This window comes from Monodelphis domestica, chromosome 3 (assembly GCF_027887165.1).
Source record: "Monodelphis domestica isolate mMonDom1 chromosome 3, mMonDom1.pri, whole genome shotgun sequence".
Lineage (NCBI taxonomy): Eukaryota > Metazoa > Chordata > Mammalia > Didelphimorphia > Didelphidae > Monodelphis > Monodelphis domestica.
Window position 1 is genome coordinate 86245652 of NC_077229.1, and position 26832 is coordinate 86272483.

General features: G+C 42.8%; 1 protein-coding gene across 1 annotated transcript in view; it reads left to right on the plus strand.

Annotated features, from left to right (window-relative positions):
• The window catches only part of HAPLN4 (hyaluronan and proteoglycan link protein 4), a 28226-nt gene extending 1886 nt beyond the window's left edge, over nt 1-26340 (plus strand). Inside the window, 8 exon segments of the mRNA XM_007489200.2 lie at nt 1271-1379; nt 2846-2884; nt 2887-2940; nt 2943-3068; nt 3071-3180; nt 3182-3206; nt 23469-23771; nt 24870-26340. Coding sequence (XP_007489262.2) covers nt 1271-1379; nt 2846-2884; nt 2887-2940; nt 2943-3068; nt 3071-3180; nt 3182-3206; nt 23469-23771; nt 24870-25231 — 1128 coding nt within the window. The 3' untranslated portion in view covers nt 25232-26340.
• The last annotated feature ends 492 nt before the right edge of the window (nt 26341-26832 follow it).

The window sequence follows — 26832 nt, forward strand, 5'->3', positions numbered from 1 at the left end:
GAGAGAGAGAGAGAAAGAGAGAGAGAGAGAGAGAGACAGAAACAGAGAGAGAGAGAAAGAGAGAGAGAGAGAAAGAGAGAGAGAGAGAGTGCTTTGACAGTGCTCTAAGGGCCCTCCCAGCTCTGACACTGTGTTCTAAGAACCTAAGAACCTCTGACATTTCAGCTCTTCTCAGATTTGATATGTTTTCAGTCCCTTCCAAGTTTGGATATAGAGTGTTATAAGGCCCCCCCCCCCCCATCTCTGCCTGGCCCCCTCATCTCTGACATTCTATGATTATTGTGTTTTATGTTGCCATTTTCACATCTTTTATCTCATTGGAGCTATTAATGGCAGAATGGAGAGGAGAGGGGGTTCAAAGTCATGTTCTCTGACTCCCAAGTCCATTCCTGGTGATGGATTTTCTGTGCTTCCTATGAGAAATGGGTCCTGGGATACCAAGTACCAGGCTATCATGACCACCAATTCCTAAATGGATACCATTAGCTCAGGTTCCATTCTGGAACTTTCTTGGATGGCTAGAGGAGGGAAGAAAGAGAACTGAGGACACAGAAATGGAATACCATTGAGGGCAGGATGACAGATCTCTATGTATAGAGGCTCAAAGTTATATGTAAATTATTTAGCTTGGCCTTCAAGGCCCTTTGGAATTTATTCCCAGTCTATTGTTCCAGCCATAAAATTGTACATTTTGGGCGAAAGTCTGGAGGTCATCTAGTTCTCTTTGTTCCCCTCTATACATCTTATACATAAGGAAATTGAGGTCCAGAGAAGGGGTAGTGATTTGTTCAAGGTGACACAGCTAACTGGTGGCAGGATTGGGATGATAGCATAGGTCTCCAAACTTTTAGGTCAAGGCTTTTCCCATTACACTGCACTGCCTTACCTCTCATGGTGCCTCTACACATAGCCCATCCTTTAGTCAGCTGGCTTCCTTACTGTATCTTGAACCCATCTTATGCCTCCCTACCTCCACTTATCCTCAGGTTGCTCCTTCCCTTAGATTGTGCTCTTCTTCCTCCCTTTCCTTGTCTCCCCCAATTCCCAATTATATCCTTCAAAACTCAAGTCACAGTCTACTCTCTCTAGGAATCTGTACTGAAAATGATCTGAGAGGAAACCTATGGGAATGGAGGACTCAATTAAGCTGGGCCCTGTGGGTAGAGATGCAGTAGATACCTGCATAAACCTCTCCCCATTCTCCAGTTCCTAGTCCCCAGAGGGATCAGTCCCTATCTGCTAGTTACATTAGGCACCTCCATTCCCTTAGGGGCCCTTCTGCCAGCCAGTGGGCATCATCATCTGGATCCTCCTGGTATTTGCAGCCTCTGCCCTGGGGGGCAGTGACAGGGGCCGGAAGAAGATTGTCCATGTGCTAGGTGAGTTGGAGGGCTGTGCAGTACTCCCCTAGAAGTTCCCCATGGCATGAATAAGGTGAGAAATGAGAAATAATCCTGGCCTTCACAGATCCCTTTCTTCCCATGAAACCATCCCTTCCTTCACACATTTAATGGGGTTCACCCATTTCACTGAGCCCTCATTCACTCTTTGTGACCTCCTATCCCCTTACTGAGCACCAATCTCCCTCACTGAACTCTCATTCTTCATGAAACTTTCATCCCATTTCTTGAATTCTTTCCTTTCGTTTAGTTCCATTCCTCTCATTAAGTCTTCATCCTCCTCATTGAAATCTTTGTCCTTTCTGAGTTGAACATCTCCCTCCGTGAGCTCCATTCCTCTCATTTAATCCCAATTCTCCCGTTAGGTCCCATCCCCTTCACTTATATTCTTCATTAATGCCCCATCCCTCTCCTTGAGCTCCATTCCCCTCACTGAAACCTTATATTCTTATTGTGCTCCCATCTCCCTTCACTTAGACCCAGTTCTCCTCATTAGGTCTCATCCCCCTCACTGAACCTTAATATTTCTCATTAAACCCCATCCCTCTCCCTGAGCTCCATTCTCCTTATTGAGCCCCCATTCCCCATCACTGAACCCTTATATTCTTTATTATGCTCCCATCCCCCTTCACTTAGTGCCAGTTCTCCCATTAGGTCCCAATCCCCTCCCTGAACCCTAATATTCCTCATTAAGTCCCATCCCTCTCCCTGAGCTCCATTCCCCTCACTGAACCCTTATATTCCTTATTATGCTCCCATCCCCCTTCACTTAGTGCCAGCTTTCCTCATTAGGTCCCATCCCCCTCCCTGAACCCTAATATTCCTCATTGGGTCCAATTCCCCTCATTAAGCCTTTACCCAACCCACCTGAGATTCCCCTCCCTTTGGTTTGTCTCCCTGCCCACTCAAAGAGAATCCACCTGTTCTCAGTAGGCCCTCCGTCCTTTTCACAGAACCATCAATATTTCTGTGAACTTGTCTCTCTCCCTGACAGCTTTCATTCCCTTCAATGAGCCTCCATTCTCTCTCTCATCTAATTTCTCTTCACCCCCTCACTGAGGGTCTCATGCCCCCGACTCAGCCCCCTCTTGTTCAAAGAACTTTCATTTCATCGCTCGCCTCCTCTCCTAGTACATGGGCCCCCATCCCTTCATGGAGCCTTCTCTGACTACTGAAAGACACTACATTGGGAGGGAAGGCTAAGGGTACATACATGGGGAACAAGCTAGAGTTAGTCCTCAAATTCTTTTATTCCGATCAGCACTCCTTCCAACCCAATCCCTTGCCTCCATTTGGGTCCTGACCTAGGATTAGCTTGCCTTTTGTAGTTGAGCTCCCTTGTTCTTCCACAATGACCAGAGGAGGGTGACGGTGGGGTAGGTGGTTCAGTGTTCAGAGTTCCTCTGGGTGGTTGCTTCTTTCCTCTGACACTCCGTGCTCTCCAGAGGATGAGTCGGGGGCTGTGGTGGTCCAGACAGCACCAGGAAGGTGGTGACACACCGAGGGGGAACCATCGTCCTGCCCTGCCGCTATCACTATGATATCTCAGCCATGACGAGGATGAAATCCGCCTCAAGTGGACCAAAGTGACTGACCCATTGGCTTTCCGTGATGTCTTTGTGGCCATGGGCAAGGAGAGGCGGGCTTTTGGCAGCTACAGGGGTCGGACATCCTGCAGGAAGATGGCCCTGGAGATGCCTCCTTGATTATCCGAAATGTCACACTGCAGGACTATGGCCGTTACGAATGTGAGGTCACCAATGAGCTCGAAGATGATGCTTGGCATGGTCAGCTTGGACTTAGAAGGTACCTGGCCCAGGGGTCAATGTAGGAGGCATGAGAAAAAGAAGTGGGATAGTCTGGGGGGGCATTTTAATAAAAAGAAAAAGAAAGTGGGATAGTGTGTGTGTGTGGGTATGTGTGTGGGTATTTCCACTGGACAAATCAGAAAGTATAACAATATTTTGATTAGAAATAAGGAAAATGGGATGGTGTAGAAGGGTGTTTTGATTAGAAGAATCAAGAAGTGGGATACTGTTGTGCTATTAGAAGAAAAAATAGCATCACTGGTTGTCAAGGAGTGTTTTAATTCAGCAAACAAAATTTATGGTCTTTAAAAAATATTTATTATGAATCAGAAAATCAGGACAGAAATGAGAATTGTACATAAAGTAGCAAAACTCTTACAACTTATGCCTTTTAATATACATTAAATTTAATGTTAGTACCAACATTGCCTTGTCTGTGTGCCCCTCTGTCTTTCTCTCTTTCTCTTTCTCTCTTTCTTTCTTTCTTTCTTTCTTTCTTTCTTTCTTTCTTTCTTTCTTTCTTTCTTTCTTTCTTTCTCTTCTCTCTTTCTCCTCTTTCTCTCTTTCTCTCTTTCTCTCTTTCTCTCTTCTCTCTCTCTCTCTCTCTCTTTTCTCTCTTTCTCTCCTTCCTTCCTTCCTTCCTTCCTTCCTTCCTTCCTTCCTTCCTTCCTTCCTTCCTTCCTTCCTTCCTTCCTTCCTTCCTTCCTTCCTTCCTTCCTTCCTTCCTTCTTCCTTCCTTCCTCCTTCCCTCCCTCCCTCCCTCTCTCTCCCTCTCTCCCTCTCTCCCTCTCTCCCTCTCTCCCTCTCTCCCTCTCTCTCCCCTCTCTCCCTCTCTCCCTCTCTCCCTCTCTCTCTCTCTCTCTCTCTCTCTCTCTCTCTCTCTCTCTCTCTCTCTCTCTCTCTCTCTCTCTCTCTCTCTCTCTCTCTCTCTCTCTCTCTCTCTTCCCTTCTCTCAAAACTACTTCTCCGTCTCTAAAGAGGTAGACTTGGATCTGATACTGTCCTCTGGGGAGGGTCACAGCCTGTAGACCACCAGGACTGAAGGGCCCTGTTTCTTCTTTGGATTCTTTCTCTGACCCTTGCCTAAGGTGGGGTCAACTCAAATTATGAGGTCTCTCTGGTAAAAAAAAACAACAAAAAAACAGAGCTAATCTTAGGAGGGACAGCCTTAAGCTCTCTCTCTCAGGCATCAACCCTTCTTCCTTAGGAGGAGAGGACAAAGGACCATTGACCAATAAGGCCAAATTGAGGCCAGCTTTAAGTCTTAGAAATTCTAAGCCTAAGCATTTTCATTTTGTTGTTAACCATTTCTGACTTTTTGTGACTCCATTTGAGGTTTTCTTGGGAAAGGTACTGAAGTGACCTGCTATTTCCTTCCTTAGACCATTTTACTGATGAGGAAACTGAGGCAAATAGAGTTAAGTGATTTGCTAGGGTTGTGTCTAAGGTCAGATTTAAACACATGAAGATGAATCTCAGTGACTCTAGGACCAGCACTTTATCCACTGTACCATCTAGCTGCCTAAGCATTCTCTCACCCAGCAGTTTTTCCCAGTTCAGTAAAGGTGGGTGGAAGAGTGCAATGGTTTGTGGCATTGTCTGGGGATACCTGACCCAAGGTCAACATCTGTGACATCATTTTCCTTTGGATCTCAGTTAATCTTGAACTAGTACCTCCTTCTTAGACCCATGTTTGCAACCGAGCCTCATTCCTGATGTTTTATAGTCTCATTTGCTCCATTTTCACACAACAGAGTGACACTACAAAAGGGACAATAATAATTCCTGCCATGTCCAACAATTTCTTCATAGATTGGAAAGAGCTTTGCAAGTTGAAGATCATATGAGAGAATGAGACCAGTTATTTTGATTGCTGGCAAAATTCTATTGTGTATTTAAAAAAAAAACTGAATTTAAAAATTACATGTAGGAACAATTTTGACAATTGTTTTCTGACATTAAGTAATTCTGATTCTCTACCTCCCTCCATCCCTCCCCAAGGTGGTAAATAATCAGATTCCAATAGTTCATTTTTTAGCTGTGAATAGCATTTTTTTTTATCATGAATCCCTTAAAACCCTGTTTTGCTATTAATAATTTAGTCCTCCACAGTTGATCATTGTAGAATATTTCTGTTGCTGTATACAGTATTCTCCTGGTTCTGCTCACTTCACTTTGCATCAGTTCATATAAGTCTTTCCAGGTTTTCCAAACTCATCCTGTTCATTATTTCTTATGGTGCAATAGTTTTCCATTACAACCATATACCACAGCTTGTTCCTACATTCCCCAAATGATGGACAGCCTCATAGTTTCCAATTCTTTGCCACTACAAAAAGAACTGCTAAAAATATTTTTGTACTAGTAGGTCCTTTTCCCTTATCTCTGATCTCTTTGGGATATAGACCCAATAGTGATATTGATGGGTCAAAGGGTATATATGTAGTTCTATGGCCCCTTGGAGGTGGTTCCATATTGCTCTTCAGAATAGCTGAATAGTTCCACCAGCAGTGGATGAGTGTTCCAGTTTCCCACATCCCTTCCAACTCCATCATATATTCTTAAAGGATGGTTTATGAACATCTAGAAAAGGAAGCAGCAATCATAAAGAGTTAGAATGGCTTCCCTGAGAATAGTTCATGACAAATTAATCCAATATCCTTTTTGATGAGGTGGAAGCTCTCTGACTGGAAGATCAGAGAATGCTCTAGATATAGTCTAACTAGATTTTAACAAGACATTTGACAAGGTCTCGGCTATTTCTGTGGAAAAGATGAAAGCTAAACTGATATAGGTGTAATCTATATCAGACTATTTACCACCTTGGGTGGGAACTTGGGGAAGGGAGGGAGAGAATCTGAATTCTAAAATGTCAGAAAACAATTGTCAAAAATGGTTTCTATGTGTAATTAAAAAAAAGGTCAAAAGTAAAAAAAAAAGAAAGGAAGAGATGAGAGCTCAATGATGGTTCAGTTATGTAGGTTCATAAATGACTGAATAATTGATAACTACATTAGATTTTTTTGAACTTTTAATCTGAACTTTAATGATGTGACATCAGCATGTTTTAAGGAAAGCTCCAGTGGGGCATGCCACGGATCTGTGCTTTTCCCTCTTCTATTCAATATTTTTATTAGAAACTTAAAAGGAAAGTTTCAAAAGGCATGTTGGTCAAATACACAAATGATCAAAGATAGGAAGAATATTTGACATCCTCTATCTGTGGGTATACCCTAACACCCTACCCTGGGCGTTATCTTCTTACTGTATACTATATTGCTTGGTATTCTCAGAAGCCACCATAGATTTGATTATCATCTTTATGCAAATGATTCTCAGATCTAAATATCTCAAAAAATGTTTATTTCTATTGTCATGCACAACACACTTCCATATTAGTCATTGTTGTAAGAGCAAACATACCCCAAAATAAAACCATACACTGATGTGAAAGACGACTCCAACAGTTCTTTCTCTGGAGGTGGATATATCTTACTTGCATCATAAATCTTTCAGGATTGTCTCAGATCATCGCATTGCCGAGAGTAGTCAAGTTTTCACAGAATCATTGTCCAATATTTCTGTTACTGTGTACAACATTCTACCTGTTCTGCTTATTTCATCAGATCTAAAAATCTAGCCTTGACCTCACTCAAGACATTCAGTCTCTCATCACTGCCTCTTGGACATCTCAAATCGTATGTCCTGTAGATGTCTTAAATTAACAACGTCTAAAACAGAATGATCTTTCTCCCCAAACCCTCCCCTCTTCCTACCTTCCCTTTAACCATCAATGGTATCGCCATCCTTCCAGTCATATGCGATCTGTTGTCAAGTCTTGCCATTTTGACGTTCACAACATCTCTTGTCTATGTCTACTTCTCTGACATTGCTAGTGCCCTAGTTCCCAGCCTTATCACCTCATGCCTAGACTATAGCATGCTTAGACTATATCCTGCTGGTTTGTCTCTTTGACCCCCTCATCTCTCCCTACTTTTTTTTAAACCCTTACCATCCTTCTTGGAATCCATACAGTGTATTGGTTCCAAGGCAGAAGAGTGGTAAGGGCTAGGCAATGGGGGTTAAGTGACTTGCCCAGGAAGTGTCTGAGGCCAGATTTGAAGCCAGGACCTCCCATCTCTAGGCCTGGCTCTCACTCCACTGAGCTACCCAGCTGCCCCCCCCCCAAAGTGATCTTTCTAAAGTTTAAATTTGATCTCATTGGCTCAATAAATCTGGTGGCTCCCTATTAACCTCCAGGATCAAATATAAAATTCTTTTCACAGCCTGGCCCCTAGCTACCTTTTCCAGCCTTCTTATAATTTAATCCTTTTTATATTCTCCTCCATGATTCATCAATGTGGGCTGTCTTGCTGTACCTCCCACAGGGCACTATCTCCCAATCTGTGTCTTTTTACTCACTATCTCCTAGGCCTGGAACTCTCTCTTCTCATCTCATCCTCCTTAAGGCTCAGCTAAAATCCTATCTTCTGCAAGAACCCTTTTCCAGATTCTCCTCCCCTTAATCACCCTTTTGATATCTTTGTTTGATTACTACCCCCACACTTTATACCATATATGATCTTGTATGTACACAGTTGTTTATATGCTCCATCAGAATGTAAGCCCCTTGAGGGCAAAGATCCTGTGTCCACCTATTTTTTGTATCCTAGTGCTTAACACAGTTTCTGGCACATAAGCATTTAATAAATGCTTATTAATTGGTTGATTGATCAGCCATCTGTTCTTTCTGGATATTCTCTTCTCTCTAAGTTTTTGTTATACTCTCAAGGCTTCTCCTATGTTTCCAACTACTCCTTCCCAATCCCCTTCGCCATTATTCATGCCATGCCTGCTTTGGGCATACCCCCAAGGCTCTGTCCTGGCCCCTTTCTTTTTTTTTTAACCCTTACCTTCCATCTTAGAATCAATACTATGTATTGGTACCAAGGCAGAAGAATGTTAAGGGCTAGGTAATGGGGGTTAAGTGACTTGCCCAGGGTCACACAGCTAGGAAGTGTCTGAGGCCAAATTTGAACCCAGGATCTCAGTTCCTGTGGGTTCAAGGATCATATCTATGTGGATAACCAAGAGATATATAAATCCATCCCTACCTTTTTTTTCTCTAGTCCTATCTTCTCTTATCAACTGCCTTTTGGACATTTTGAACAGGATGTCCCATAGCCATCTTTTTTTAAAAAATCCTTACCTTCTGCCTTAGAATCAATACCATGACTTGTTCAGGGTCACCCAGCTAGGAAGTGTCCAAGGTCATATTTGAACCCAGGACCTCCAGTCTCTAGGCCTGGCTCTCAATTCACTGATTCTTGCTCCAAAGCCATCTTAAATTGAAGATATCCAAAGCAAAACTCACTCTCTTTTTTTCCCCTCAAATGCATCCTTCTTCCAAACTTCCCTATTTCTTTTCCAGTCACTGAAGTTCAAAACCTCAAGTCATCATGAATTCCTCCTCCTCACTCACTCCACATCTCCAATCAGGTGCCAAATCTTTTCATTTCTATCCCTACAGCATTTCTCAGATCTAAGCCCTTCCTCCTATTCACACAGCCGCCACCCTATTTCAGGCTCTCATTACGTCACACACGGACCATTGCAATAACCTTGTAATTAATTTCCATGCCTCCAGAGCCTCCCTCTAATCCATCTTCCACGCAGCTGTCAAAATTATTTTCTGAAAGTCCAGGCTTGACCATATTATTTCCCTTCTCAAATGACTCTACTGGCTCCCTATTTCCTATAGGATCAAATGTAAACTCTTCTGGTTGACTTTTAAAGACTTTCCTAATCTGGCTCTGAGCTCTCTTGTTCACTTTGTTCTAGTGTCATTCCTCTTCCTACACTCTGGAGTCCAGCCAGACTGGCCTTCTTGCTTTTCTTTTTTTTTAATCCTTATCGTCTGTCTTAGAATTAATATTAGGTATTGGTTCCAAAGCAGAAGAGCTTTAAGAGCTAAGAAATGTGGGTTAAGTGACTTGCTCAGGATCACGCAGCTAAGAAACGTCCACCTCTTCTTCTTTACACACCATACTTCATCATCCCATCTTCGTCTTTGCACTGATTGTTCCCCAGACCTGGGATGCTCTCTCTCTTTCCTCCTGCCTTGGAGGAAGTCCTGGCTTCTTTCAAAATTTAGTTCAAAAGAAACTTTTGCTGGTCTGCCCAGCTGCAAGAGCCCTCCCCCCAAGATAGCCTGCATCTATTTTGTATATACTTACAAAGAATAATAAAAGTTAGCATTTATATAGTGCCTGCTATATGCTAAGCACTTTAAAAATCTCATTTGATTCCCAAAACCACCATTAAACATAACTGTTACGAGGACAGCAAGATGGTAAGAGTGGATAGAATACTGGGCTCAGAATAAGGAAGACCTGAATTCAAATTCAGCTTCAGACACTTACTAGCAGTGTGATCCTGGGCAAATCATTTAAACTTTGTTTGCCTAAAGTTTCCTCATCTATAAAATGAGCTGGAAAAGGAAAGTGCAAACCACTCCAGTGTCTTTGTCAAGAAAATCTCAAATGGAGTTACAAGTTGGATGTAAATGAACAACAATAACTAAGATATATTTTTACAATTGAGGAAACTAAGACAAATGAAGGTTAAATGACTTGCTTAGGATTATTCAGCTAGTGTCTGAGGCTGGATTTAAATTCAGTTTTTCCTGACTCCAGGCCTTGCATTCAATTGATTGTCAGTGCTTAAAAAAATTAACCTTTCCCTTTTGTAGCAATTCCAAGGCAGAAGAGGGGCAAAGGCAAGGCAATGGAGATTAAGTGACTTGCTCAGGGTCACATAGTTAGGAAGTATCTGAACCTAGATTTGAAGCCAGGACCTTCCATCTCTAGGCCTCACTCTTTATCTACTGAGCCACCAAACTGCCTAGAGCTTGATAAATTCCTGTTAATTGTTTGGACAAGAGTCAGAATTCAAAGCAATCTTAAACAAAGAATATTGACCAGGATCTAATAATATGAAATCTACTAGGGATAAATGTAATCTAATACTTGAGATTAAACCTTGTTCCTACCCCCACCTCTCAGTTTTGCAAGTATAAAATCTGCTTGAAAAAGACCTAGGGGTTTTAGTGACCTGCAAGTTTGCCAGAAGTCAACAGTGCAAGATGGCAGCCAAGACAATTAATGCCATCTTTAAGACAAGCATCTAGCATCCATGAGCAGGGTAGGAAAGGATCTCTGGACTCTCCTCTGGATAGATCCACTGAGATGATTATATTTAGTTCTGGACACTCCATTTTAGGAAGACATCAATAAGTTGTAGAGTTTCCAGAGGAGGTCAAGTTGGATGGTGTAAGATTTAAAATGGTTGAGGTCTTAAACTGTAGTGATTAAAATAGTGGAAGATATAAATTGGGATAGATATAAGAGAGGGTGAGTAAATTTGACCGCAGAAATATGTTTCACTACAGTGTCTTGGGTTTTAAATAAAATATAAGGTGGTCGCCAGGGAAATATTCCCAATTATTCAAATACCCAAGTCAACTGGGTTTATTTTTTTTTTTTATAATATATTTTATTTGATCATTTCCAAGCATTATTCGTTAAAGACATAGATCATTTTCTTTTCCTCCCCCCACCCCCCATAGCCGACGCGTAAGTCCACTGGGCATTAGATGTTTTCTTGATTTGAACCCATTGCTTTGTTGTTAGTATTTGCATTAGAGTGTTCATTTAAAGTCTATCCTCTGTCATGTCCCCTCAACCTCTGTATTCAGGCAGTTGCTTTTTCTCAGTGTTTCCACTCCCATAGTTTATCCTTTGCTTATGAATGGTGTTTTTTTTTCTCCTGGATCCCTGAAAGTTGTTCAGGGACATTACACCGCCCCTAATGGAGAAGTCCATTATGTTCGATGATACCACAGTGTGTTTGTCTCTGTGTACAATGTTCTCCTGGTTCTGCTCCTCTCGCTCTGCATCACTTCCTGGACGTTGTTCCAGTCTCCATGGAACTTCTCCACTTTATTATTCCTTTGAGCACAATAGTATTCCATCACCAACATATACCACAGTTTGTTCAGCCATTCCCCAATTGATGGGCATCCCCTCGTTTTCCAGTTTTGGGCCACCACAAAGAGCGCAGCTATGAATATTTTTGTACAAGTCTTTGTGTCCATTATCTCTTTGGGGTACAGACCCAGCAGTGCTATGGCTGGGTCAAAGGGTAGATATTCTTTTGTCGCCCTTTGGGCATAGTTCCAAATTGCCCTCCAGAATGGTTGGATCAGTTCACAGCTCCACCAGCAATGAATTAATGTCCCTACTTTGCCACATCCCCTCCAGCATTCATTACTTTCCTTTGCTGTTATGTTAGCCAATCTGCTAGGTGTGAGGTGATACCTCAGAGTTGTTTTGATTTGCATCTCTCTGATTATAAGAGATGTAGAGCACTTCTTCATGTGCTTGTTAATAGTTTTGATTTCTTTATCTGAGAACTGCCTATCCATTTCCCTTGCCCATTTATCAATTGGAGAATGGCTTGATTTTTTGTACAATTGATTTAGCTCATTATAAATATGAGTAATTAAACCTTTGTCAGAGGTTTCTATGAAGATTTTTTCCCAATTTGTTGTTTTCCTTCTGATTTTAGTTATATTGGTTTTGTTTGTACAAAAGCTTTTTAGTTTGATGTAGTCAAAATTATTTATTTTACATTTTGTGATTCTTTCTATATCTTGCTTGGTTTTAAAGCCTTTCCCCTCCCAAAGGTCTGACATGTATACTATTCTGTGTTTACCCAATTTACTTATGGTTTCCTTCTTTATGTTTAAGTCACTCACCCATTTTGAATTTATCTTGGTATAGGGTGTGAGGTGTTGATCTATTCCTAGTCTCTCCCACACTGTCTTCCAATTTTCCCAGCAGTTTTTATCGAATAGTGGATTTTTGTCCCAAAAGCTGGGATCTTTGGGTTTATCGTATACTGTCTTGCTGAGGTCGTTTTCCCCCAGTCTATTCCACTGATCTTCCTTTCTGTTTCTTAGCCAGTACCAAATTGTTTTGATGACTGCTGCTTTGTAATATAGTTTGAGGTCTGGGACTGCAAGGCCCCCATCATATGTGTTTTTTTTCATTATTTCCCTGGATATCCTTGATCTTTTGTTCTTCCAAATGAACTTTGTTATGGTTTTTTCTAAATCAGTGAAGAAGTATTTTGGTAGTTCAATGGGTATGGCACTAAATAGATAAATAAGTTTGGGTAGGATGGTCATTTTTATTATATTGGCTCGTCCTATCCATGAGCAGTTAATGTTTTTCCAATTGTTCAAGTCTAGTTTTAGTTGTGTGGCGAGTGTTTTGTAGTTGTGTTCATATAGTTCCTGTGTTTGTCTTGGGAGATAGATTCCTAGGTATTTTATTTTGTCTAAGGTGATTTTGAATGGGATTTCTCTTTCTAGTTCTTGCTGCTGAGCCGTGTTGGAGATATATAGAAAAGCTGATGATTTATGTGGGTTTATTTTGTATCCTGCAACTTTGCTAAAGTTGTTGATTATTTCAATTAGCTTTTTGGTTGAATCTCTAGGATTCTTTAAGTAGACCATCATGTCATCTGCAAAGAGTGATAACTTGGTCTCCTCCTTGCCTATTCTGATGCCTTCAATTTCTTTATCTTCTCTAATTGCTACTGCTAGTGTTTCTAGTACAATGTCAAATAGTAGAGGTGATAATGGGCATCCTTGTTTCACTCCTGATCTTATTGGGAATGCATCTAGTTTATCCCCATTGCAGATGATATTAGCTGTTGGTTTTAGATATATACTGTTTATTATTTTTAGGAATGACCCTTCTATTCCTATGCTTTCTAGTGTTTTTAATAGGAATGGGTGTTGTATTTTATCAAAGGCTTTTTCTGCATCTATTGAGATAATCATGTGGTTCTTGCTAGTTTGCTTGTTGATGTGGTCAATTATGTGGATGGTTTTCCTAATGTTGAACCAGCCCTGCATCCCTGGTATGAATCCTACTTGATCATGGTGAATGATCCTTCTGATCACTTGCTGGAGTCTTTTTGCTAGTATCCTATTTAAAATTTTTGCATCTATATTCATTAGGGAGATTGGTCTATAGTTTTCTTTCTCTGTTTTTGACCTGCCTGGTTTTGGAATCAGTACCATGTTTGTGTCATAAAAGGAGTTTGGTAGAACTCCCTCTTTGCTTATTATGTCAAATAGTTTGTATAGTATTGGGGTTAACTGTTCTCTGAATGTTTGATAGAATTCACAGGTGAATCCATCAGGCCCTGGGGATTTTTTCTTAGGAAGTTCTTTGATGGCTTGATGGATTTCAATTTCTGATATGGGATTATTTAAGAATTCTATTTCCTCTTCTGTTAGTCTAGGCAGTTTGTATTTTTGTATATATTCATCCATTTCTCCTAAATTGGTGTATTTATTGCCATATAATTGGGCAAAGTAATTTCTAATGATTGCCTTAATTTCCTCCTCATTGGAGGTGCTGTCCCCCTTTTCATCTTTAATGCTGTGAATTTGCTTTTCTTCCTTCCTTTTTTTAATTAGATTGACCAGTACTTTGTCTATTTTGTTTGTTTTTTCAAAGTACCAGCTTCTTGTCTTATTTATTAAATCAATAGTTCTATCACTTTCGATTTTATTAATTTCTCCCTTAATTTTTAGGATTTCTAATTTGGTTTTCTGCTGGGGGCTTTTAATTTGATCGCTTTCGAGTTTTTTCAATTGCATTTCCAATTGATTGATCTCTGCTCTCCCTTGTTTGTTAATATGAGCTTTCAGGGATATGAATTTGCCTCTGATTACCGCTTTGGCTGCATCCCAAAAGGTTTGAAAGGATGTTTCGCCATTGTCATTTTCCTTGATGAAATTATTAATTGTTTCTATGATTTCTTCTTTAGCTAAACGGTTTTGGAGTATCATATTGTTTAATTTCCAATTGGTTTTAGATTTGGTTTTTCATGTACCATTACTAATCATTATTTTTATTGCCTTGTGATCTGAGAAGGCTGCATTCATTATTTCTGCTTTTTTGCATTTGTGTGCTATGTTTCTGTGACCTAATGTATGGTCAATTTTTGTGAATGTGCCATGTGGTGCTGAGAAGAAGGTGTATTCCTTTTTATCCCTATTTATTTTTCTCCATATGTCTATTAATTCTAATTTTTCTAAGATTTCATTCACTTCTTTTACCTCTTTCTTATTTATTTTTTGATTTGATTTATCTAAATTTGATAATGGTTGGTTTAAGTCTCCCACTAGTATGGTTTTATTGTCTATTTCTTCCTTCAATTCTCCTAGTTTCTCCATTAGAAATTTGGGTGCTATATTATTTGGTGCATACATGTTGATTAATGATATTTCCTCATTGTCTAGAGTCCCTTTTAACAAAATATAATTACCTTCCCTATCCCTTTTGATCAGGTCTATTTTTGCATTGGCTTTATCAGATATCATGATTACCACTCCTGCCTTCTTTCTATCAGTTGAGGCCCAGAAGGTCTTACTCCATCCTTTAATTCTGACCTTGTGGGTGTCAACCCGCCTCATGTGTGTTTCTTGAAGACAACATATGGTAGGGTTTTGGATTCTAATCCATTCAGCTATTCGTCTACGTTTTATGGGTGAGTTCATCCCATTCACGTTCAAAGTTATGATTGTCATTTGTGGACTCCCTGGCATTTTGATTGCCTTCCCTAATTCTAACCTTTTCTTCTTCGGCTCTACCTTTTAGTCCAGTGATTTACTTTGAATTAGTCCCCCTTGTCCCCTCCCTTGATGTTTCCCTTTTTAGTCCCTCCCTTTTTGTTCCCTCCCCCTCCCCCCTCTCTTTCCCTCCCTTTTTGTTCTCCCTCTCCCCCTCCCCCCCTTGGTTTTCCCTTCTCCTTACCCTTGTTGGGTAAGATAGAATTCAAGATCCCAATGGATCTGGATGTTTTTCCCTCTCAGAGTTGATTTCCCTGAGATTGAGGTTTAAGTAACCCCCCCCCCCTCTTCCTCTCCTTCTTATAGGAGTTTTCTTCCCCTCCCCTTCCCCTGTGAATCTTTGTGTGAGAACCATTATTCTATTTGGTCTTTCTTTACCCCCTATTTATACATTACATTTTCCCCACATATTAGTATACATAGGTTGATATAAATGTAGTCCTTATAGAAGAGAGTTTGAGTAAAAGAAGATAACATTTTTCCCCTTTCCTTAATATTTACCTTTTCAGGTATTCCTTGCTCTTTGATTTTCGGTATCAAACTTTCCACAGAGCTCTGGTCTTTTCTTTGCAAAAAGTTGGAAGTCTTCTATTTTGTTGAATGCCCATACTTTCCCTTGGAAGTATATAGTCAGTTTTGCTGGGTAGCTGATTCTTGGTTGGAGACCCAGCTCTCTTGCCTTTCTGAAGATCATGTTCCATGCCTTACGATCATTCAGCGTAGAACTTGCAAGGTCTTGTGTGACCCTGATTGGCATTCCTTTATATCTAAATTGTCTTTTTCTGGCTTCCTGTAGGATTTTTTCTTTTGTTTGATAGCTTTGGAATTTGGCAATTACATTCCTGGGAGTTGTCTTTTGGGGGTTTAGTGTAGAAGGTGTTCTGTGAGCTCTGTCAGTGGCTGTATTGCCCCCTTGTTCTAGAATCTCTGGGCAATTTTCTTTGATTATATCTTGTATCACCATGTCCAGTTTGGTGTTTATTTCTGGCTTTTCTGGGAGTCCAATTATTCTTAAATTTTCTCTTCTCCCCCTGTTTTCCAGATCTATCACCTTGTCGGTGAGATATTTTATGTTCTCTTCTAATTTCTTGGTGTTTTGGCTTTGCTTTATTAGTTCTTGCTTTAAAGCCTGGTTTTCTTTTACAGTTTGGTCAAACTGGTTTTGTAGATGCGTGAATTTCTTTTGCATCATTTCCCACTTTTCCTCCCAGAGGGCTTCCATCTTTTTGGTCCTTTCTGATTCAAATTCTTCATGGGTTTGTGGAGAGTTTCTATTTCCTTTGGAAGATTTTGGAGAATTTTCTTGTATATCTTCTTCTATCTGCTCTGTATTTTGTATTTTGGCTCCATAGAATGTGTCCAGAGTCGCCCCTTTCTTCTTATTTTTCTTGGTATTTTGGGGCTTCTGTGCTTCTGTGGAGTTTGTCATCTCTGAACGTGGAGGATTGGCTTTTCTTGTCTTTGTCTGGTGATCAGAGGCTTTAGTCCTGGGCAGATGTTGGTTCTATGAGTGTTCCCTGGGTTAAACTGAATATGCCTCACTGGAACTGGAATGGAAGGGTCGGACCACGAGGCCACACTCTCCCCCTGGCTCGATTTCCGGAAGTTGCCTTCAGAATCCCTGGCCGTGAGGCTGTTTCGTGGGCCTGCGGGGGGATGGGCTGCCGCTTCCCCAAGCTCCGAGAGCACAGACTTTCACTGAGACTTGGATAGCAGGATCCAGCCCTTGAGGCTGTCTTGCCCGCCCTGAGGGATGCTGTTGTTTTGACCAGCTCTCTGCAGCGGAGGCCCCAGGCAGTAACTTTCACCCGGACCGACCGGCTCTTTGACCGACCGGCTCTTTGCAGCGGAAGCCCCAGGCAGTAACTTTCACCCGGACTGGGACTTGGGTAGAAGACCCTGAGGGTTGTTGTTCCTCAGACCCTGCTCTCTGAGCCCGGCGCGGCTGCCGCTTCCGGGAGCCTTGGACTCTGCGCTCCTACCCCTGAGGTCCGAGGGATCTCGGGTTCTGGCTTTTAAGGGGAGCCGTACCTTTTGAACCGGGTCCAGGTCCAGGAGGAGGGTTCCCAGGGTCTGTGCTGTTGATCGTTTTGAATTTCGGCGCCTTAGGAGCTTCTAGTTTGAGATCGGTCGGGAAGGGTTTTCCGGAGATCTGAACTTCAGCTTTCTCTAAGCCGCCATCTTAACCGGAAGTCTCTCAACTGGGTTTATAGAGATTTTAATTAATACAAATGTGGAATTAAAGAAAAGAGAGAAAGAGAGAAAAAGGAAATAAGTATGAAGGGCCTTAAGCCAACATGGCCTAGAGCTGAGTCTTAAGAGAGAGAGATCAGTCAGTCAGTCTTTTAACATTCACCACAAGATCTGTCTAAGCAAGGATTCTAGTGACACCAGGCCAGCTCCATCTCAGCTGGCTTCACCAGCGAGAGTTCCAGCCAGAGACTGTTCCAAAGGGCCTCTCTCCAGAGCCTCCAGAGGGACAGAGTCCCCTCAGAGGAGCTACAGCGAGACCTCCTTAGAGATTGTCCTCCAAGAGCTTCCCTTCTCCAGAGCCTCTCTTGAGATTCTTCCCAAGCCATCCTCATCAGAGATCCTCCAAAAGGATTTTTTTCTCTCAAGAGATTCTGCTTTTTCTTATATAGGGGTTTTTCTCCTATGTCACCTCCCCTAAGTCCTTACATCTACCAATCACTGTAGATGTTTTCCAAAGGACTGCCCATCTGAATTCTTGCTAAGTCGACAATTCTCCTCAGTAAGTCTGAACCAGAAAAAATGCTGCTGTGTCGACTAATCTCCTCAGGAAGTCTGAATCAGTGAAAACACAGCTGAGTCAACTAATCTCATTAAGAGAAAACTTGCCCGACCCTTTTAGGTACCTAGCATCTCATTGTATCAATTCTAAAAAACAGGCATGGCTCAAAGAACTCATTGCCTTATTATAAGCATGGGTCCAAGTACTTTCATTGTTTAGCAAGGAGTTTTCTCCCCTAAAGCAGTCTTAAGTAGGGGTGGAGTAGAGGTCCTCCCATAGCAAGGAGTTTTCTCATCAAAATGGGGAGTGTTCCCAGTCCAATGGGGAAATTTTTAACATTCACAAGTCTGAGAAATTTCAAGGTTTACAATGGTTAATCAGGACCTTCAAATCATGGTACATGAGAATTGATGGAAGGAACTAAGGATGTTTAGGTTAAAAAAGAAAAAAACTAGGGGAGGTAAATATTTAGAGGGCAGTCATGGAAAATGGGATCCCACTTGTCCTTCTTGACCTCAAGAAGCCAAATAGAAAGCAACAGTAGAAATTACACAAAGGTAGGTTTAGACTTGATTAAGGGGAAAAATACAACTTCCTAACAATTAGGGCTTTCATAAGTGGAATGAGCTGCTTCCCAAGGCAATGGGCTTTCACTCACTGAATGAATTAATTAAAAGCTATTTATTAAGTGGTCAGTCTATATGAAGAGGCAAATTGATACCTTAAGGCAACAGTCCTCTCACTTTCAAGGAGTTCAATTTCTAAGGAGTTTCTGCAATGGCTGGATGATCTGTTGTCAGGTATATTGTACAGGAGATTCTTTTCCAAGGTGGACAGGTTGTATTAGATAGCTTTCTCAATTCAGTCTCTGGGAAAACCTGGATTTTTATTAATACTGATTTCAGGATCCAAGAATCACAGCATCTTGGACTACAAAGATCCTCATAACAATTTCATTGGATAACAGTATTTTCAGCATCTATTTCCTGTCTGCAGAGCTGGGCACTGGGGGAGAGGGTAGTTTCTATGATAGGTCCAGGAAGCTAAACATGTAACAACATATGATATTGGGGAGATACCGAAGATATTTTCTATATGGGGTGTTCAGCACTGAAAGAAGATCTCTGGGCTGGAAGAGACCTAGACAAATCATCACTATCTTTGGAGAGAAGACAGTGATAGATTTAGCACAGGGGAGTCCAAGTCAGTGGATTTAGATGTGTGGGAATCAGTCAGAGCATCCTCTCCCTCTAGCAATCTAGGTTAGGGACCTACTTTGAGCTAACGGCTTCTCAGGACCACTTTGGCCATATCTATAGGCAAAAGTAGCATCTTTTTTTTTTAAACCCTTATCTTCTTTCCTAGTATCAACTGGAAGAAGGAAGGCTAAGGAAACTGATTTGTTTTTTTATTTTTATTTTTACCAATTACACATAATAATAAATTTCCCCATAAGTTTTCCTAAATTGGCAAACTGGTTTAAATGACTTACCCAGGATTACACAGCTAGGAAGTGTCTGAGGTCAGATTTGATCGCAGGTCCTCCCCACTCCAGGTCTGGCACTCTATCTACTGCCCCAAAAGCAGAGACTTCAGAGAATGTTTTTTAACAGTGGTTCTTGAATGCTTTGATCTTGGGACTTCTTTATGTTATTAAAAATTATTGAGGACCCCCCCAAGAGCTTTTGTTGAAGTGGGTTATATTAGGATAGTTACTTTTTAAGAAATCAAATCAACTATTACTATGAAAATGATTTTGATCTTAATGACCTCCTGAAGAGGTCTTTAAAGAAGGGAGGGGTGAGATGCTTAGGGTTCCCAAACCACATTCTGAGAACACCTGGTTAAATGAAACTAAATAATTAACAAATTAAGATAAAAATTCATATTCCAATCATATTTTAATATTTACAAAGCAATTTCTTCAAAACAGTGCTCTGAGACATGTAAAACAAGAATTCTTTTTCTTGTTTCATAGACGAGGAAACTGGGACACAGATAGGTTATGTGATCTTCCCAATATCATACAGCTGATAAGTACTAGAGCTGGAATTTGAACCCAGATCTTCTGACTGTGAGACCCTAGGATAGAGTGTGGGACTTGAATGAAAGACCTAAATTCGAATCCTGCCTCAGACCCTATGTGAACTTGGGCAAATCCTAGAAATGAGGTTAATAATAGCAATTATCTCACAGGGTTGTCCTCATAGGATTATTGTAAGAATCAAGTGAGTTAACATATATAAAGCATTTTGCTTTACCTTAAAATACTATATGAATGCTAGCTGCTATAATAATAATAATAATTTTATTGCATCATACAGCTAAGTTTTGTGGTTTTAGTAGCATGAAGAAGGGAGGGGAGTGTCCATTGATCTCAAATATAGCTTTGAAGACCCTCCATCTCCTCCTTTTTCATAGGAAATTCCTGTCCTTCCCATTGGAATCACTAATAGAAGAGGTTGTGCTCCTTGAAACCATGAGCACCTGTAGGAATGTATGTGTAAGAGGTTGCTAGGTGGCTCAGTGGATTGAGAGTTAGGCTTAGAGACAGGAGGTCCTGGGTTCAAATTTGGCCTCAGACACTTCTTAGCTGTGTGACCCTGGGCAAGTCACTCAACCCCCATTGCCTAGCCCTTACCACTCTTCTGCCTTGGAACCAGTTCTGCTCAGGTGGCTTAATCTAGTAGGGGATAAGATAAGTAGACAGATAATACACAGTATTGATTCCAAGACTGGAATTTAAGGGTTAAAAAAAAGAATATGTGGAATTTGGGGAAGGGCCCTGGGATCTCCTCTGGGTCTCTTTCCCTTTGAGACATGAGTATCGATCAGTATATGGGTGAGGGAATTGTTTCCCTGAATAAGATTGGGAGCTAGCATTGGGGGATTTCATAAACAATTCTGGGACTAGTCCTGGCTCTGCCATTTAACTCTCCATGTTGACTAGGCTAAGATCACATAACTCAGTCCAACAAATTAGGTACTTGGATGGATACAAAGACAAAAACAAAGCAGGGCCTTCCTTCAGAGAGCTTACATTCTCCTAAGGGAACATGAGATTATACAAATGAGCAAAGATTATTTTGAAGAAGAGGAGAATGCTAAAATCTTGGGGGGGGACCAAGGAAGGTTCCTACAAGAGGGTGGCAGCTCAGCTGAGCCTTGAAGGTGGATGAGCATTCAGAGAAGCAAAGATGAGAAGAGCATGTACTCCAAGAAGAGGGATGGTTAATGTGGGGAATGACACATCAGATTTGGAAACAGTAAGTAACCCAATATGATTAGAATGTAGAGTGGGATCCAGAGTAATTTCAAATAATGTTAGGAGGGCAGGTTGAAGAGTAATGGCAGAGGCCCTTTAGGCAATAGAAAGCCACCAAGGTTTTTGAGCAGGGGAGTGATATGCTTATATCTCTGCTTCAGGAAGGTTATTTTGGTCCTTTGTGGAAAGCAGATCGGAAGTAAAGGAAGTTGGGGCAGCTGGTGGCACAGTGGATAGAGTTCTGGATCCTGAGCGAGGAAGACCTGGGTTTAAATCTGACCTCAGATATTTATTAGCTTCATGATTCTAGGCAATTCATTTAACTTCTCTCAGCCTCAGTTTCCCCAATTGCAAAATGGGGAAATTATGCAAAATGCATAATTATGACAGCACTCAAGATTGTTGTGAGGATGAAATGAGATGACATTTGCAAACCTTGAAGTGTGATTAAATACTAGCTATTCGTAAGCAGAGACCAATTAGGAAGCTATTACAATAATTGACGGAAGAGGGGATGAGGTCCTGATTTATGGTGTTGGTTGTCTAAGTAGAGAGGGGGGTGAATATGAGATAAATTTCAGCAGGATACACAAGACTTAGCAGATGAGTGGATGAGGAGGTAAGAGGGAGCAAACTGTCAAAGATAATTCCAATGTCATGAATGTGATGCTAGAATGAAGGAGAGGAAGATGATGAGTTCTTTTTTGGACATGTAGAATTTGTGATTCTCATGGGAAATACAAGTGGAGACATTCAGCATGCAGTAAGTGATATAGATTTTCATTTCAATGGTGGGGAAAAGAGGGAGGAAGATTAGAACTAGATATAAAGAGGCTGGTAAGTCTGCAAAAGAAGAACATATAGTCAGTTCAGAGCCTTGAGGCATATATCCATACCTGGATATATGCCTGGTTAAATAACAACATTTAGGCAGTAGGAGGTAGTTCTCTATTTCCTCATCTGTAAAAGAAGTATATTGGCCTAGACCCATGATGGCGAACCTATGGCATGCATGTCAAAGATGGCACATAGAGACCTCTCTGTGGGCATGCTCACCATCCCCAGCAGAATTAGTAACTAGAAAGGCAGTGGGACTCAGGTGGAGCTACTTCCTTCCCCCTCTCCACCAAGTCTCCCTGACCCTCTGAGCTTACTCCCTCCCCTGGCTGGGATAAGGTGGCAGGGTAGGGGGGACTAGGTGGAGGAGGGTCTGGGGGTATGGCATGGCACATGCCCCTCTAAAAGAGGGTCTCTAAAAGATCCTAAAAGGTTTGCCATTACTGGACTAGACCATCTTGAAGATGTTTTTCTAGTTCTGATGGGCTAATTTTTCTGTGATATAGAATGCCTGCTTTGAGCTTGGTGCTAGGGAAAATATAAAAATGATTGTGGCAGGGTCTTTTCTGTTCAGATGACTTAATCTAGTAGGGGATAAGATAAGTAGACAGATAATTTCCCATACCAAGTAGAGGGGTATTAAAAGTCTTTAGATACAGGTTCTGTAGGGATCAGGGAAGGGCGAGAGGTTCAAAGGAAGGAAAAATTATTTCTATTTTGGTGGGTCAGAGAAAGTTGGATTTTGACTAGTAAGACCAGTAGAATTTCAAACTACTGAGTGTTAGAGCCAGAAGGGCCCCTTAGAACAGAATCTTTGAGCCAGGAGGTATTTTAGGAGGTAGGACATCATGTTAAGAGTTGGAATTGAGGTAGAGATCATCAAATTCAACTCATTGTATAGATGAGGAAACTGGAACTAAGGAAGAGAAAATAACCATGGGCTCCCACAGCAGATTTAGATGGGGAGGGGGCATCCCAAGCATGGGAAATGCATGAGCAAAGAAAAAAAAGAAGAGGATTTTTTAGTTTGGCTAGCCATGAATAATGGGTGAAACCGGGTGAGGGGGGAATTTCAGGGGAAAATAAGCCAAGGTAATCCACAGCCTCAACTCTTAGCCTGAGGAGTGTGGCCTGTAGCATTTAAAAATTAGTTTTTCTGCTAGAAGTATTATATTTTATGAGGTTTATTAAAGATTAAGAATTTAAGAAAAGACAAGTAAGAAAGCACGTGCCTAGGAGGATGGAAAGGCCCATTCAATTTCACTTATATCATGAGAGACATGTCTGCTTGGAAGTGGAAGTAGCAAGAGAGTGAGCCATAGGCGGAGACCCTTTAAACAATAATTTGTTCTCGGCCCAGGTGGGAATTCAGGTGAGGTTACAAAGCATTCTGGGAAGTGGCCAAGGATTTCTGGGGATTGAAGTCTGGGGTTCAAATCTCCATTTTTACAGGCCTTCTCCTGTGGACAAGGTAAGTCTTGCCTGGTGCCTGAGTCATCCAGGGGCAGATGGGAGTTGGCTTTGGGGCTTAACGGCAGGGAATAGGATAGAATGTCCTATTGTAGGCTTTGGGGAGGTGATTTTGATGGCCTCTGTGTAGGAGGGATGATGGGGAAGATAGAGGGGGTAGATGGGGGGGTCTCTGTGCCTGGGCCTTTTTAATCTCAGGTTTTCCACTCTCGTCCCAAATCAGGTGTGATCTTCCCCTACCATCCCCGGCTGGGTCGCTACACGCTGACTTACCCTGAAGCGCAGCGGGCGTGCGCTGAGCAGGATGGCATCCTAGCCTCCTATGAGCAGCTGCACGCAGCGTGGCGGGAGGGCCTAGACTGGTGCAACGCGGGCTGGCTGCAGGACGGCTCCGTGCAGTACCCCGTGGGTCAGCCACGGGAAGAGTGCGGCCGCCGGGAGTCTCCCGTGGGCGTGCGCAACTACGGCTACCGCCACAAGGAGGATGAGCGCTACGATGCCTTCTGTTTCACGTCCAATCTGCAGGGTAAGTGCATGCCCTGCCTGGCCTTCGGGCTCCTCCCCAAACCCCCTGGGCCCTACCTTCCTTTCTGCCTCTTTTCATTGAAGTCACTTGCCCTGCTCCGGCAATACTGCCCCTCCTCCCCCACCCCACCCCCATTCCCATCTTCATCCTTCTCTAGACCCACTCAGGTCTCCAAGCCATCTCTCATCCCTGCCACCCCCACTCCCGAATCCTCATTCTCTCAGCAGCTACTCCACTCTTATCTCTTGTCAGCTCTTTCACCTTCTATACTGACTGCCCTATCAGCTCTTTCCGGACCTGATAGTCCCTCAGCACTCCTCACCTCAATCTTCTTATATTCTTTCCCAGGCCCACGGCCCCAAACCCAAGCTTTTGACTTTCCTGTTGGTCCTTCGGTCAGTTCTTCCTCCCGTCAGTCCTGGCCTCTCACTCTAATTTCATTTTAATAACAAATTTCCACATAGGTTTTCTAAAGTCATATGATCCACATTGTCTCCCTCTCTTCTTCCCTCCCACCTCCTGGAGCTGGCAAGCAATTCAATCTGGGTTTTACATGTATTAGCCTGCAAAACACGTTTCCATATTTTTATAAGTGAATAATCTTATAAAGCAAAAACCTCAAAACATATGCCCAAATAAGCAAGTGATAAATCATGTGTTTTCTTCTGTGTTTCTACTCCCACAGTTCTTCCTCTGGATGTGGATAGTGTTCTTTCTCATAAGTCCCTCAGTATTGTCCTGGATCATTCATTGTATTGCTGTTAGTAGCAAAGTCTCTCACACTTTATCCTTCCACAATGTTGCACTTACTTTGTATAATGATCTCCTGGTTCTGCTTATTCACTCTGCATCAGTTCATGAAGGTTTTCTCCTCTTTTGCTGGTCATTCTGTTCATCATTCCTTATTCCAATAGTATTTCATCACCATCATATACCAAAAATTGTTCCAAGTCTTTACTACCACCAAAAGAGCAGCTATGAATATTTTTTGTACAAGCAGGTCCTTTGGGATACAGACCTAGCAGTGGATTACTGGATCAAAGGGTATGCATTCTTTTTTAGCCTTTTGGGCATCATCCTCTGTGTCTGTGTCCACAGGTCAAGTATTCTTCCTGAAGCCCTACCGCAAGGTGAGCTTCCCTGAGGCGGTGAGGGCCTGTGCCGGCAGTGGCGCTGCAGTGGCCAAGGTGGGCCAGCTGTATGCCGCCTGGAAGCTGCAGTTGCTGGACCGCTGCGAGGCTGGCTGGTTGGGAGACGGCAGCGTGCGTTACCCCATTGTCAACCCCCGGGCTCGCTGCGGAGGCCAGCGGCCGGGAGTGCGCAACCTCGGTTTCCCGGACAAGAAACATCGCCTTTTTGGTGTCTACTGCTACCGAGCGCCGGGCTCCCGGGACCCAGGAGCAGCGCGTTGGGGCTGGGGCTGGCGGGACCCAAGCGCCTGGAGACCCCTGCACGTCTAACTGGGGGGAAGGTCCAGGAAGGGGCTCCCTCAGCGGTCACCAAGGGGTTTGGCATTTGCCATGCCCCCAGAGAGGGACTTCGATGTGCCTCTTCAGGGACCAGCATCTGCTACTTCCCCTGGAGTGGAAGGAGTTTTCTAAGATGTTGCCATGGGGACCAGCATCTGATCGGGTTTTCTCCCCCATCTCCCGGCCAGAGGGATTTCTGGGTGTCACCATGGAGATCAACATCCACTCCATTCTCCTCAGCAAGGGCATTTTTTAGGCATGGGGACTAGCATCTGTCCTGCCCCTAGGGAAGGAACTTTGGCCTCTGCCCCTCCTCCTGGGGGAGGGAGGTATGATGTTTGGAGACTTCAACCAGAAGACCAATCTGCCCCGCCCCTTTGTGGAAGGATTAGTCCTGTCCCCGCCTCTGGAAGGGGAAGGGGTCCTCTAGCAGTCGCTATGGTGATCAGGGCTGTGGGTCCTCAGAGCTGTTTCTATGGTGACTGACCTTTGCCCCACCCCCCTGAAGGAATACTTCTGCTGTTGCCATAGTGACTGGCTCCTCCCTCCACCAGTCATTACGGTGACTGACCTCTTCTTAGCCACCCAGTCATCTCTGTGGGAACTGATACCTCAGCCTCCAGGTGGCATCCTTTGCGCCCGACTCCGCAGGCGGCCTCGGGACGTTTACAATAAACAAAACAGAACGCCTGGTTTCCCGGGACCCAAAAACCGCTTTCCTCTCCCCTTCTCCTTTTCCTCTGAACTTCCTACAGGGACAGGACATCAGCAAAGCCATAGGAGCACTGGATTTGGAGCAAAGGACCATGCTCTGACACTATCTGTGTGACCTTGGGCAAGTCACAAGTCATGTGACTTCTCTGGGTAACTCCGCAGTTTCTTCATCCCTAAAATGAAAGATTTGGACTAGATGACCTCTAAGACTCCTTCCAGTTCCAAATGTGTGATCTTATGACTGGGAGGCAAGAGGCTTGCATGAACCAGTCCCTTGTCCCCACTGCCCCCAGGGGTTACCTGGGGAGGAGAAGATCTTCCCCTTCCAGGACCTCATCCTGCTTGTCTAGCCCTCTTGCCCCAAATAAAAGTGCAGGTCCAACCCATCTCAGCCTGTGCCTGTTTTATCTGCATGTCCCTATTAAGGTTTCTTTTCTGGGTCTGGGTTTCCTCTCTCACACATACAACAAAAAAAGAGAGTCAAAGACTGAGATGGGCTTCAGTTCACCTGGGGCACCCTCAGGCTGGGTGGCCAGGATGCTTCTGCTCCCTGCTGCTTGGGGCCAGACCCTTTGTAGTATGTTTGGCATCAAAACTCCCAAGCTGTAAGATTCCATGTTGAAAGGGGGCACTAGAGACTGGTAGGGGACCCAGCTGTGATCCCCAGACAAGAGGCTGATAAAGGCTCTCTCCACAGTAATAAATGTTAAATGATGGAACTCCCATCTGGTGGAAGAGCCTTTTCTTTGTGTTTGCTGCTTCTGTGTGTTCACCATTAGTGGAGTCATGGTGGCTGCACGGAGCTGTTCTTTTCCAGGGCAAAGAGAATGGGATTTAGGAGCAAGATCTTGAATTGGGTTGATCTTTCAAATAAGGCC